The 12,360-nt window shown below is 45.2% G+C and overlaps 1 protein-coding gene across 5 annotated transcripts in view; it reads right to left on the minus strand.

Moving 5' to 3' along the window:
* The window catches only part of PTPRA (protein tyrosine phosphatase receptor type A), a 167,720-nt gene that overhangs the window by 44,521 nt on the left and 110,839 nt on the right, over positions 1-12,360 (minus strand). For all 5 annotated transcript variants that reach the window (XM_054542099.2, XM_009233422.3, XM_063720600.1 and 2 more), the window contains 3 exons: positions 5,101-5,185; positions 3,846-3,919; positions 3,474-3,610 (listed from right to left, as the gene is read on the minus strand). In XM_054542099.2, coding sequence (XP_054398074.1) covers positions 3,474-3,610; positions 3,846-3,919; positions 5,101-5,185 — 296 coding nt within the window. The remainder of the gene's footprint in view (positions 1-3,473; positions 3,611-3,845; positions 3,920-5,100; positions 5,186-12,360) is intronic.

A 12,360-nucleotide genomic window follows, 5' to 3' on the forward strand; every position in this document is an offset into this window, starting at 1 on the left:
TCCTAGTGAAGAGAACTTCAAGCAAATTATCACACCACTTATCTCACTGGAGGTCAGGATCTAAACCAATCGCTGGGTAGTGGATAACTAGAACAAGAAAGAAAATATTTATGTTCCATGTGAATGCTCACAAGATGGCACTCATTGCTAGAAATCCAGGTGATGATGGTCAGCCGTTTCCCTCACTACCCTAGTGCTGGCCCAATGAGCTCCTGAACACGGTTGCCATGGTAGCACAGCAAATGGCTCTCACCACAATATCTATCTGAATTTACCTATCATGCCTTCAGGAATACCATCACCATCCAGGGATTTACTGAAATACCTTATCATGGAGTTTCAGGGAATATTACCTCCAAACAAATAATTCATTTCATGCTTATGTAAATTTAATGTTATGCAAAAAGAAAAGAACTAATTTGACAGAAAGAAAGTATAGTAATGGGATCACATACCCCATCACCCAGAAGCAGTTGGCATTATAGATTACAAAACAATATAATGCCTAGCACAGATCCAGCTATGGTACTGAGGCTGGAGTGCTGTCTTGTGAGATGTGGTAAATTTTTTTTTTTTTTTTGAGACGGAGTTTCACTCTTGTTGCCCAGGCTGGAGTGCAATGGAGTGATCTTGGCTCACTGCAACCTCCGCCTCCCAGGTTCAAGCAATTCTCCTGCCTCAGCCTCAGCCTTCCAAGTAGCTGGGATTACAGGCACGTGACACCACGCCTGGCTAACTTTTGTATTTTTAGTAGAGATGGGATTGCGCCATGTTAGCCAGGCTAGTCTTGAACTCCTGGCTTCAGATGCTGCCCGCCTTGGCCTCCCAAAGTGCTGGGATTACAGGTGTGAGCCACTGTGCCTGGCAGGATGTGGTAAATCTTATCAATCAGTAATGAATATTAAATGGTGCTATTTTTCCAACAGCCGCCAAAAAGGGTCCAAGCTATTCTGTTAACTCTTGCCTGGTAAATGGTCTCCCACTTCAACTCTTGCCTCTCCCTTTTATCTATTCTCTACGTTGTAGTTAATTATATTCTCAAAATGCAAATATGACATCACTCACCACTCCCCCTAAGCCCTTCTGTCATGGAGCAGATATGAATGGTGACCCACTGACCCAATAACCATTCCTCCTTTACCAGACCTCCTATTCTGTGAGGTTATCCATCCATATCCCACATGAATATCTAAAAACATTTTTTTCTTGAGACAGGGTCTGGCTCTATTGTCCAGGCTTGGGGTGCAGTGGAGTGAATCTGACTCACTGCAACCTCCACCCCCTGGGCTCAAGCGATACTCCCACCTCATCTCCCAAGTAGCTGAGACTGCAGGCATGTACCACTATGCTCAGCTAATTTTTGTATTTTGTTGTTGTTGTTGTTGTAGTAGAGATGAGGTTTCACCATGTTGCCCAGGCTGGTTTTGAACTCCTGTGCTCAAGGCAATCTGCCTGCCTCAGCCTCTCAAAGTGTGGGATTATAGGTGTGAGCCAGCATGCCTGGCTTTGACCCAGGAGTAATCTGGACTAGTCTCAGCCAACCACAGTAACCTTATTTTCTCCCTTGCTCACGAATGGTTTAAGAAGGAGCATGTGACAAGGGAAGTCTCCAGAAGCTTTTGGGAAAATTTTTCCCACTGATAAAAAAGGAGCCAGCCTATAAGGCAAAGCTGACACATGGCTTAGTGGAAAGTTGTGAAGGAAGCTGACGGTTTAGCAATGCCCCAGCTGATGTATTTACCAACTCTGGAACTGCTCCTCTGTGTCCTTAAATCCATCCCCCATTTCCTAGTCATGACATTAGGTCAATCTACTAGCACTTCTGATATTAACACCTGTAACCCCTAACTGTATTCCCCGCAACTATTCTGGTCTGCCCACGGGCTATTCTCCTTACAGAAGCCAGAGTCATTTTTTCTTTTTTTTTGAGATGGAGTCTCCCTCTGTTGCCCAGGCTGCAGTGCAGTGGCACGATCTCGGCTCACTGCAAGCTCCGCCTCCTGGGTTCTGGACATTCTCCTGCCTGAGCCTCCTGAGTAGCTGGAACTATAGGTGCCCACCACCACGCCCAGCTAATTTTTTGTATTTTTAGTAGAGACAGGGTTTCACCGTGTTAGCCAGGACGGTCTTGATCTCCTGACCTTGTGATCCGCCCGCCTTGGCCTCCCAAAGTGCTGGGATTACAGGCGTGAGCCACCGTGCCCAGCCGAGTCATTTTTTCAAGATGTAAATCTGCCTGCTCTATGGCTTGCCACTTCTCTCATGACTATCTGCAAGGTCTGTGGTCTGGCCAGACTAGTTTCACCTCTTATCCTCCTTTGAAGCTCTGCTCTTCAGCTGCACACAGCCCTGTCATGTTCTGGGTGTGCCCTCCTTCAGCACACTCACTCCTGACAATTCTCCTGCTATTTCCAGTGCCTGGAAGGCTCCCCACTCCCCTGTCCCCACCACCCTTGCCTATGATTAGGTATCAATTAAAATATCATTTATTCGAGGAAGCTCTTCTTTTGTTTTTTTGAGATGGAGTCTCGCTCTGTCGCCAGGTCAGAGTGCAGTGGCGCGACCTTGGCTCACTGCAACCTCCGCCTCTGGGGTTCAAGCGATTCTCCTGCCTCAGCCTCCTGAGTAGCTGGGACTACAGGCACATGCCACCACGCCCAGCTAATTTTTGTATTTTTAGTAGAGACAGGGTTTCACCAAGTCGGCCAGGATGGTCTTTATCTCTTGACCTCATGATCTGCCCGCCTCAGCCTCCCAAAGTGTTGGGATTATAGGTGTGAGTCACCGTGCTGGCCAGAAGCTCTTCTGATCTGGGATCAGAACTGGTAGGCTAGGATCACCAACTGGTGGTTTAAAAACATATTCTGCTTCCTTATGGGAATTATAAAAAATATGAATCTAAATACTCAGGATGAGACCTGTGCTAAGCAGTCTCCCGTGGTCGTCATTTCCCACACTGATCTATCCCATTGTCTACTTTAAACACTGACACCCCTGCTCTAGACTCAAAAAGGCAACCTCTTAATATGGATGCCTACAAATATGCACCAGTCCTTCATGTGCTGTACTGTTGTTTGAACTTACACAGTTATATTTGTTCTTGTTTGTGGGGTTTCCCTCCTGGACAGTGAGTTCCTTGAGAATAGGGATTGGATCTGTTTCTGCTCCTCATCATATCACTGGCAACTAGAATACTACCTGACAAATATTAGATGCTTGCTAAGTATTTATTAAACAAAAGAAGTAAGAGATGTGATGATGACTGAATGGATGGGTAGATTAGGGAGGTGAGGCAAATCTCACTTCATTTCCTATCCATGATCATACAGGAGTCAGATAAACTTGGTAAAACATTTCTCACCTCTTAAACATTAAAAGCCCATTTTTTACTTCATGACTCCAAAGGTCTGAAAGGTCTGACTTTAGGTCTGCCTTCTTCCCTGCTGATACACCAGCCTCAACAAAGTACTCACGTTGAATTCCTCCCTGAAGAGCTTATTGTCGTCTGCCATTCTCCGGTTAATTTCCTCTTCCAGCTTGTCCACGGGCAGGGGTGGGTACTTCCTGTTGGTGCTTGGGGATCTGGCCAGAAGTGGCACACTCTGGGGCTCTGCAGTACACAAGGGAGAAGGTCAGTCAGGTGCCCCGAGAACCTAGCCCCTCTTCTGGAGGCTAAACTGGGGGTTCTACCTCATGGACCAAGCCTGTAAGAACTAGGACTGTTTTCTTCAAAAATCTTTTTTTCCTCTTTTTATTGTCGTATTCTTTTAAAAGGATGGAGAAACTCCTAATTTCTTGATTTCCTTCCTTGTGAAGGTTCCCCATCACATTAAGGAATGCCTTACCCACATCCTCAGTGCGGCCGTTGGATAAGCGGAAAGAATTGGAATGGCTCCCAGCTTGCTTGTATTTCTTAAACCTGATGAGAAAATGATCACAGTGAAGAATGCAGCACAGAGGTGGGAGAGGCAAATCACACCTCTGTATTCCTGCTCATCAATTCAGCCTTTCTAAATCTCCTTTAAAAATAATCGGGCTTTTTTAGAGACAGGTCATGCACACCCTGAGGCAGCAGCATGCTAGGGTGACCGAGTACCTCAGGATACTTCTGTTTACCCTTGGCACACTGGAATCCAACCAGGGAACCCCAACAGTATATTCAGGCTCATGTGGCTCACTGCAGAGCACAGCCACACCAGGTAGAGAGAGGGTGAGTGGGTGGAATACAGTTGGGGGAGACAGACAATATATATCAAACAAAAATCTTGGTATTTCCTCAGTGTAGCCTGGGAGACCCAGGGAGAAGCCCAGAGCTTTGGATTGGGTGGACACAGTTCTGGCCACAAGTCTCCTGCAGAATGATAGAGACACATGACAAATTATAGGGGGCACATGATTCCCCTCTCTTTATCCCTGCAGAAGAACAGAGGGAGCACAGAACATCTTTGGTTAGGCCAAAGATAAGGCAGGGCTAAACCCAATTAGTCAGGGCAGTAGCTTTAGCAGGAAGAGAATAAATGCACCACCCTCTTCTCTCCCTTGGGTTCCCCTTCCTTGCTTCTGCTTGAGTGGTAACGTCTAGAGGACCCTGAAAGAAGGTTAGAAAGAGGGATCCTGTAACTCACAACTCACATGGCTCAGCTCAACATGCCAGGGCCAGGGGTCCCAGAAGGGTTTGGGGACAAAGCCCCAACCAGAAATAAAATAGGCTTTTGTTGAGCATTAATCTTACTGGGGCCCTTTTAGGGGTTGCTTCAACAGGGCTAGACCTAAAGATCCTGTAACACCTGTCACTAATAACAAACTGTGGTTTCTTACCTCAACCTCCAAACTACCATTCTGGGCTTTAGCTTGCACTGGAGTTGGGAGACTGGGCTTGGACAGACGGAAGAAAGAGGGAGGGCTTAGGGCTTAAGGAAGACTATGTAGAGCTTTTAAATCATTTCTAAGTAGAACTTCAATTTTAGCACCATCATGGGTCATTCCCCCTCTGTCCTATTCATTGTGTATATCCTGCTGTCTACTGGACTGTGTGGGTTCACTGGGACACTGGGATAGTGAAACAGAATCTAAGAGAACGTGAAGTGTTAGTAGGCTCACCTTAACATGTACAAAACTATGATAATAAACACGATCACTAGCAGAGAGGACAGGGCCACCATCACCGCAATAATTGGTGTCTCATCTGAAATCAAGAGAACAGAACAAGTCATTACTGTGTTGTGCAATGGAGGGCTTAAGTCAACCATTCAGGGCAACACCCTGAAGAGGAAGAGCTCATTCAGTCCTTCTGCAGATGCCAGGAAATGGAAACAGAGAAGAAAGTATGAGTGTGCACCTCCCACTGCCATGCCAGGGCTATTGAGGTGAGGTGGGGAGAGAGCATGGGGCCCAGGATGACATGCTCACCCCATCTCTAACTATCATACATTTATTTACTCTGTCTCCCTGCATTAGAATAAAAGCTGTTTAAAGGCAGACACTTTGTTTTACTCACTGCTATATCCTTTGAGCCTAAAACAGTATTTAGCACATAAAAAGTACTGGAATATTTGGAGGCATGAACACATTCAATTCTGATGGCAAACTAGGTATGCAGGGCCAACACTGTATACTCTCTCAGCTTCAATGGGCTCCATCTAGAGGAAGATGGGAGAGGAAGGGAAAAAGACAGTTTTCCTATCATAAACCCAAATGGTTTCTGGGCACAGAGAATACTGTTCCTAATTAAAACAAGGAGACAAGTAGGGCACAATGGCTCACGCCTGTAATCCTAGCATTTTAGGAGGACAAAGCGGGTGGACTGCTTGAGCCAAGGTATTCGAGACCAGCCTGGCAACAGGGTAAAACTCCATCTCTACTAAAAATTAAAAAAATAGCCGGTGTGGTGATGTGCACCTATAGTACCAGCTACTCAGGAGGCTGAGGTAGGAGGATCACTTGAGCCCAGGAGATGGAGGTTACAGTGAGCCGGGACTCTGACACTGCACTCCACCCTGGGCAACAGAGCAAGACCCTGTCTCAAAACAAACAAACAAACAAACAAGGAGACAGCTGGGTGTGGTGGCTCATGCCTATCCCAGCACTTTGGGAGGCTGAGGTAGAAGGATTGCTTGAGGCCAGGAATTCGAGACCAGCCAAATAAAAATAAAATAAAACAAGGAGACACTATTAGATCCTCAGCCACCATGTAACAAAACTGCTGGGTGCTTCTTTTTTCCTCTTTCCACACCCTGCTCCCTTAGTCACCTTTTGCCAGGACCCCAACCATGGCAACATCGGGTTTGAAGACATGGCAATCCCACCTCATTCCACAGGGCCTGGCTCCCTTTCACCCAATACCTAGCCTTGTTTCTCATGCAGCTGGACAGGCGCTGACTCATCCGCCTCCACTCTCATCCTCCACCCCATTCCATGAACTACACCATCAGAGTGGCTTGGTAACTATCTTCACCATTTTCCTACCTGCTAAAAGGGAAGACAAGTCCCTCCCATCCTGTCATGTGTGCTCTGGATTACATCCACTGCTGTCAACTCAAAGACTTGTCTTCTTGACCTCATTTACCCTGCCCCAGCCACCACCAGCCTCGTGTCTCTCTTCTCAGCTGACTTTCCGAAACAAAGTTGTCTAATTTGTCTTGTCTAATTCCTTACCTCCAGGTTCTCCTTAATCTATTTGCTCTGACTCCCACCCTCAGTGCTCTGTTTAAACTGCTCAGCCAGAACACCAACAAATGGCATATTGCCAAATCCAACAGGAACATTCCCATCCTCATCTGATTCAACCTTTTAGCAGCATTCTTTCAAATATCTGTGGGCCAGCAATTGCATGCCATTGTTTGAGACACTAGGAACAGAGAAGTGTTCAAGGAGACAAGTGATAGAAAGCTTCCATTCTGTGGGGAGGAAGGAGGACACTGTTTATAAACAAGTCAATACTTAATTTTAGACAGGGACAAGTGCTATGAGGAATAAAAAGCAGGGTGGGGAGAGAGAAAGTGACAGGTTGGGGAGCAGTGATAGAGTAGTCTGAGAAGGTCTCTCTGAGGAAGTAATATACAAGCAGAGCTCTAAATAACGTGAAGTGAACCATGCAAAGATCTGGGTGAAGAGCTTTCTAGACACAGGGAACAGCAAGCATGGTAGCTCTCAGGAGCTTGGCAGGTTCAAGAAACAGCACAAAGGCCAGTTCAATATAAGATGCCAGAGAGGTGGGCAAAAGCCAGCAGACTTAGGACTTGGGAGTCCATTTTAATGACTGTGGATTTAACTCTTGAGTGTGATGAGAAACACTATGTCATCGGAGGGCTTTGAACAGAGGAGATATATAACTGGATTTACATTCTCTTAAAAGCTAAACTGACCATAAGCAGTAGCCATGAGGTGAGAGGTTAATCTAAGAATGTAGTGTCATAGAAGCCAAGAGCAGAGTTTTTCAAGGAGGGAGCAATCAATTCAATCAAATACTGCCTACAGACTTAAGAAGGATGAGACAGAGAAGTGAAACCAGATTTGACAAGACGGTGGCTACTGGTGACCTTTCCAAGAGTATTTTCAGTTGAATATGGGTGAGAAAGCCTAAATGGAGTGAAATAAAGATAGAAAAAGGACAGTGAGACATTGGGTCCTTTCGTGGGGGACTTTTAACATTAAGGGATGCAGAGGAAAGGAGTGACAGATGGAGGGAGATATGAGGTGGACAGATGGGTTTTTTTTTGTTTTGTTTTTAGAGAGACGGAAGACATTACACGATGCTTCTTTGTTAATGGTAAGTTTCAAACACACTGTGGTATGTGGCTCTCACCTTAAAATGAGTGTTCAGACTGGCTGATCACTCCTTCCTCTCTGAAGCACTTTCCTCTCTCAGCTTTCCACAATGAAGCACTCCTCTGATTTTCCTTCTATCTCTTGTCTGCCTATCTCAGTTTCCCTCACTATCTGTTCCTCTTCCAACACCAGATCTCTACATGTGGGAATTCCTCAGGGCTCTGTCCTTGGCACTCTTCTCTATATCTAGTTAATTTGATCAGAGAGAGATGACTGTAAATATAAATGCCATGCTAGCAATTCCCACAGTTGCTTTGCTTGGTCAGACCTCTTTTCTGAGTTCCAGATTCTCAACTGCCTATTTGCCACCTCCACTTTAAATTTCATAGGCAACACAAGCTTTTTGTGTTTAAAACCTTTCCCTCACCATTCAGTAGCTAGTACTCCAACCCACCCTGTTGCTCAAGTAAGAAATGTGGAAACCCCCTTGATTTCTTCCTCACACTTACCTTCTATATCTAGCACAGCTGCAAGTAACATATTTTAGAGATATACCTAAAACTTCAAATCTGTCTGCCTTTTTTTTATTTTGCATTTTTTTTTATTGCCACCAGTGTAGTCCCAACCTCCATCCTCTCTCATCTGGATCACAGTAAGCCTCTGCCCCTGCCAATCCATTCTCCACAAAGCAGAGTGATCTCTAGGAAAGCAACTCAGGTTGTGTCCCACTCTTAGGTAAAACCCTCCAACAGTTTCTCATGCCTCAGAATGAAATCTAATCTCCTTATCCTGGACTCTAACAACCCCCTCGATTTAGCCCCTACCTGCCCTATCTCTTGTACTCTTTCCTTGCTCACTCAATTTCAGCCACTGGTGTCCTTCCATGCTTTCATTCATTCATCCTCAGGCCTTTGAACATGTTACTCCTTCTGCTTTACACAGCCTCTCTCTGTTCTTTGCCTGGTTATCTCCTACTTGTCTGGTTCTCTGTGTGTCACTTTTCCCACACAGGTCTTCTCTGACTTCCTAATACTAAATTAGGATCATAAGTCTCAGTTTCCTTATTTCTGAAATAAGTTATTCTGCATATTAAATGAGATCTTTCATGTAAAGTTGTTGGCACAGTAACTAGCACACAGTATGTACTTAATTTTAGCTGTTACGGCTGGGCATGGTGGCTCACGCCTGCAATCCCAGCACTTTGGGAGGCCGAGGTGGGCAGATCATGAGGTGAAGAATTCGAGACCAGCTTGGCCAACATGGTGAAACCCCATCTCTACTAAAAATACAAAAAAAATTAGCCAGGCGTGGTGGCACATGCCTGTAATCTCAGCTACTTAGGAGGCTGAGGCAGGAGAATTGCTTGAACCTGGGGGGCGGAGGTTGTAGTGAGCCGAGATTGTGCCACTGCACTCCAGCCTGGGCGATAGAGCAAGACTCCGTCTCAAAAAAAAAAAAAAAAAAAAATTGCATTATTTCCTATACTATTTTTGTAAGGCAAGGACCTTATTATTTTCCTTGATAATACCTCTCACACTTTATAATTACATATTTGACTTTGTTGATTAATGAATATCCCTCCTTTATAGCATAAATTCCACAAGAGCAAGGATTACATGTCTGCTTCATTCTCACTGTACACCTAAAACCTAGCACAGGGTCTCACACATAACAGGCACAAAACAAACAATGGATTACGTTGAGCCAAAGAACAAAAAAAAAATAGTAATTTATCACTAAATGTCTTTGTTAAATTCCAACTACAGAGGGCAGTATATCAGGTATTATAAGAAAATAATTAGGCACATCCCAGTACTTTGGGAGGCTGAGGCGGGTGGATCACAAGGTCAGGAGTTCAAGACCAGCCTGGCCAATATGGTGAAACCCCGTCTCTACTAAAAATACAAAATTAGCCGGGTGTGGTGGCACACCCCTGTGGTCCCAGCTACTCAGGAGGCTGAGGCAGGAGAATCGCTTGTACCCAGGAGGCAGAGGTTGCAGTGAGCCGAGATCGTGCCACCGCACTCCAGCCTGGGTGACGGAGTGAGACTCTGCCTCAAAAAAAAAAAAAAAAAAAAAAAAAAAGTAAGTAATTAGGCACATTTGGCTTAAGACACTGGGCTAAATCCATAAATTTACTTCTTCATCTTCCCCCAAAGCACACTGACATGGTAGAAGAAATATAAAAATACTAATGAATCAACAGCGTATCTGAAAGGCAGTAAACGGTGGCATATGTAGATCAGAATCTTTGAGAGATTTCTGGAAGACAAAACAGACCAGACTCGACTGTCCAAGAGATCAAACAGAGCCAAAGAACCTCCAGCTGAAAACTACGTACTAGTTCTACCAGTTTGGGCCTGGAAACACCTCAAGCTCAGAGGGAACTGGGACTGGGGTTGAAAGTGGACCTTAAGGTACCAGGATGGTACTTAAGCAAAGGCCTGCCAACCCAGCACCAGTACAACCACAGCCCAAATGACAAGCGGGGCTTCCCATCTAGACTCAGCTGGAAAAACAGCGCTCTACACAGAGTAGAGAGTTTGTCACAGAGACTGGTAAGGGCTTCTTTTTTTTACAAAATATATGCTGCATATGTATTTTCTCAACGTCACACTAATGACATTTTGGGCTATACAATTCTCTGTTATGTGGGTCTGTCATGTGCACTGTAGGACATTTAACAATATCACTAGCCTCTAATTATTAGATGTCAGTAGCAAACCCCCAATTTTGATGACCAAAAGTATCTCCAAGCATTGCTAAATGCCTTTGTGGGGGAAATAGCCCCCAGTAAGGAAGCACTGGTCTATACCCATCCCATTCTAACTGAATTCTTTTAAGGCAAATCTGAGACCTATCATTTCAAATGCAATTACTTAGGTATGTATCACCAAGAGATAAAGATTCTTAACATAAACATAATACTATTATCCAATTTAAAAAGTAACACTAATTCCTTAGTATCATCTAATATTATTCAGTTACTGCTTGAATTTCCCTGAGTGTCTCATAAATGCTTTTTTTTTGGTTTGGTTAGAATTGACACCAGAGCAGGTCTACACTGCATATGATTGTTAAGTATATTGGTTCCACAGAAGGTTTCCTGGGGCCTGCAGACAGAAAAAAACCATAGTAGTGCCCAAGCTAATTCTAGGCAACCACAAGAGAGGAAAGGAAAAAGAAAACGGCAGCTCGCCTAGAGGATAACTGCACCCTGTCCCGATTTTCCTGAGCCATCACTGAACCCCTCCCTGGTTTAGGACATATGTCCATGTTTGTCTTCTGAAGGGATGAAGGGACACCTATTGTGAGCACAGTCTAGGCCACTCAATGGTCCAGGGCACACATAGCTCAAACAGAGCAACAGTAGCCCTGGGAAATGGAGGTGACAAAAGAAACAGAATAAATCTTTTAAAATATACTGCAATTTGTGCAACACGATGCCGTATTGATTTAAAAAAATTTTTTTTCTTAAATTTTTTGTAGAGATGGGGGGAGGGAGTCTTGTTGCCCAGGCTGGTCTTGAACTCTTGGTCTCAAGTGATCTTCTTGCCTTGGCCTCCCAAAATGCTATGATTACGTGCATGAGCCACTGCTGCATTGCCCTTTTTTTTCTTTTCTCGAGACGGAGTCTCATTCCGTCACCCAGGCTGAAGTGCAGTGGCGTGATCTCAGTTCACTGCAACAGCCTCCCGGTTCAAGCAATCCTCCCACCTTAGCCTCCCTAGTAGCTGGAACTGCAGGCCTGGCTAAGTTTTATATTTTTAGTAGAGACAGGGTTTCACTATGTTGGCCAGCCTGGTCTTGAACTCCTGACCTCAGGTGATCAGCCTGCCTCAGCCGCCCAAAGTGCTGGGATTATAGGCGTGAGCCACTGTGCCCAGCCTACATTGATATTTATTAAAAGTCACTATTTAAAAAGGAGTAATCTGAGTAGTAAGAAAGAGTTCTTTAAAAACTGGCCGGGCATGGTGGCTCACGCCTGTAATCCCAGCACTTTGGGAGGCCGAGGCAGGCAGATCACCTGAGATTGGGAGTTTGAGACCAGCCTGACCAACATAGAGAAACCCCATCTCTACTAAAAATACAAAATTAGCCAGGTGTGGTGGCGCATGCCTGTAATCCCAGCTACTCTGGGGGCTGAGGCAGGAGAATCGCTTGAACCTGGGAGGCAGAGGTTGTGGTGAACCGAGATCGCGCCATTGCACACCAACTTGGGCAACAAGAGCGAAACTCTGTCTCAAAACAAAACAAACAAAAATGAAAACAAACAAAAACACCAGCATAATTAGGAGGAAAAAAATCTAGATAGAAAGGCTTAACAGGGCCGGGCATGTTCCTAGGCAACTTAGCGAGACTCTGGTAGTCTGTCTCTACCAAACAAACAAACAAACACCTGATTAGCTGGGCATGGTGGCATATGCCTATAGTCCCAGCTACCTGGGAGGCTGAGGCTGGAGGATCGCTTGAGTCCCAGAGGTCAAGGCTGCAGTGAGCTGTGATCAGGCCACTGCACTCCAGCCTGGGCGACAGAGCATGAGTCTGCCCCAGCGCTGCCTCCAAAAAAAGAAAGGCTAAATAGGAGAACTG

The sequence above is a fragment of the Pongo abelii genome, chromosome 21 (assembly GCF_028885655.2).
Source record: "Pongo abelii isolate AG06213 chromosome 21, NHGRI_mPonAbe1-v2.0_pri, whole genome shotgun sequence".
Classification (NCBI taxonomy): domain Eukaryota; kingdom Metazoa; phylum Chordata; class Mammalia; order Primates; family Hominidae; genus Pongo; species Pongo abelii.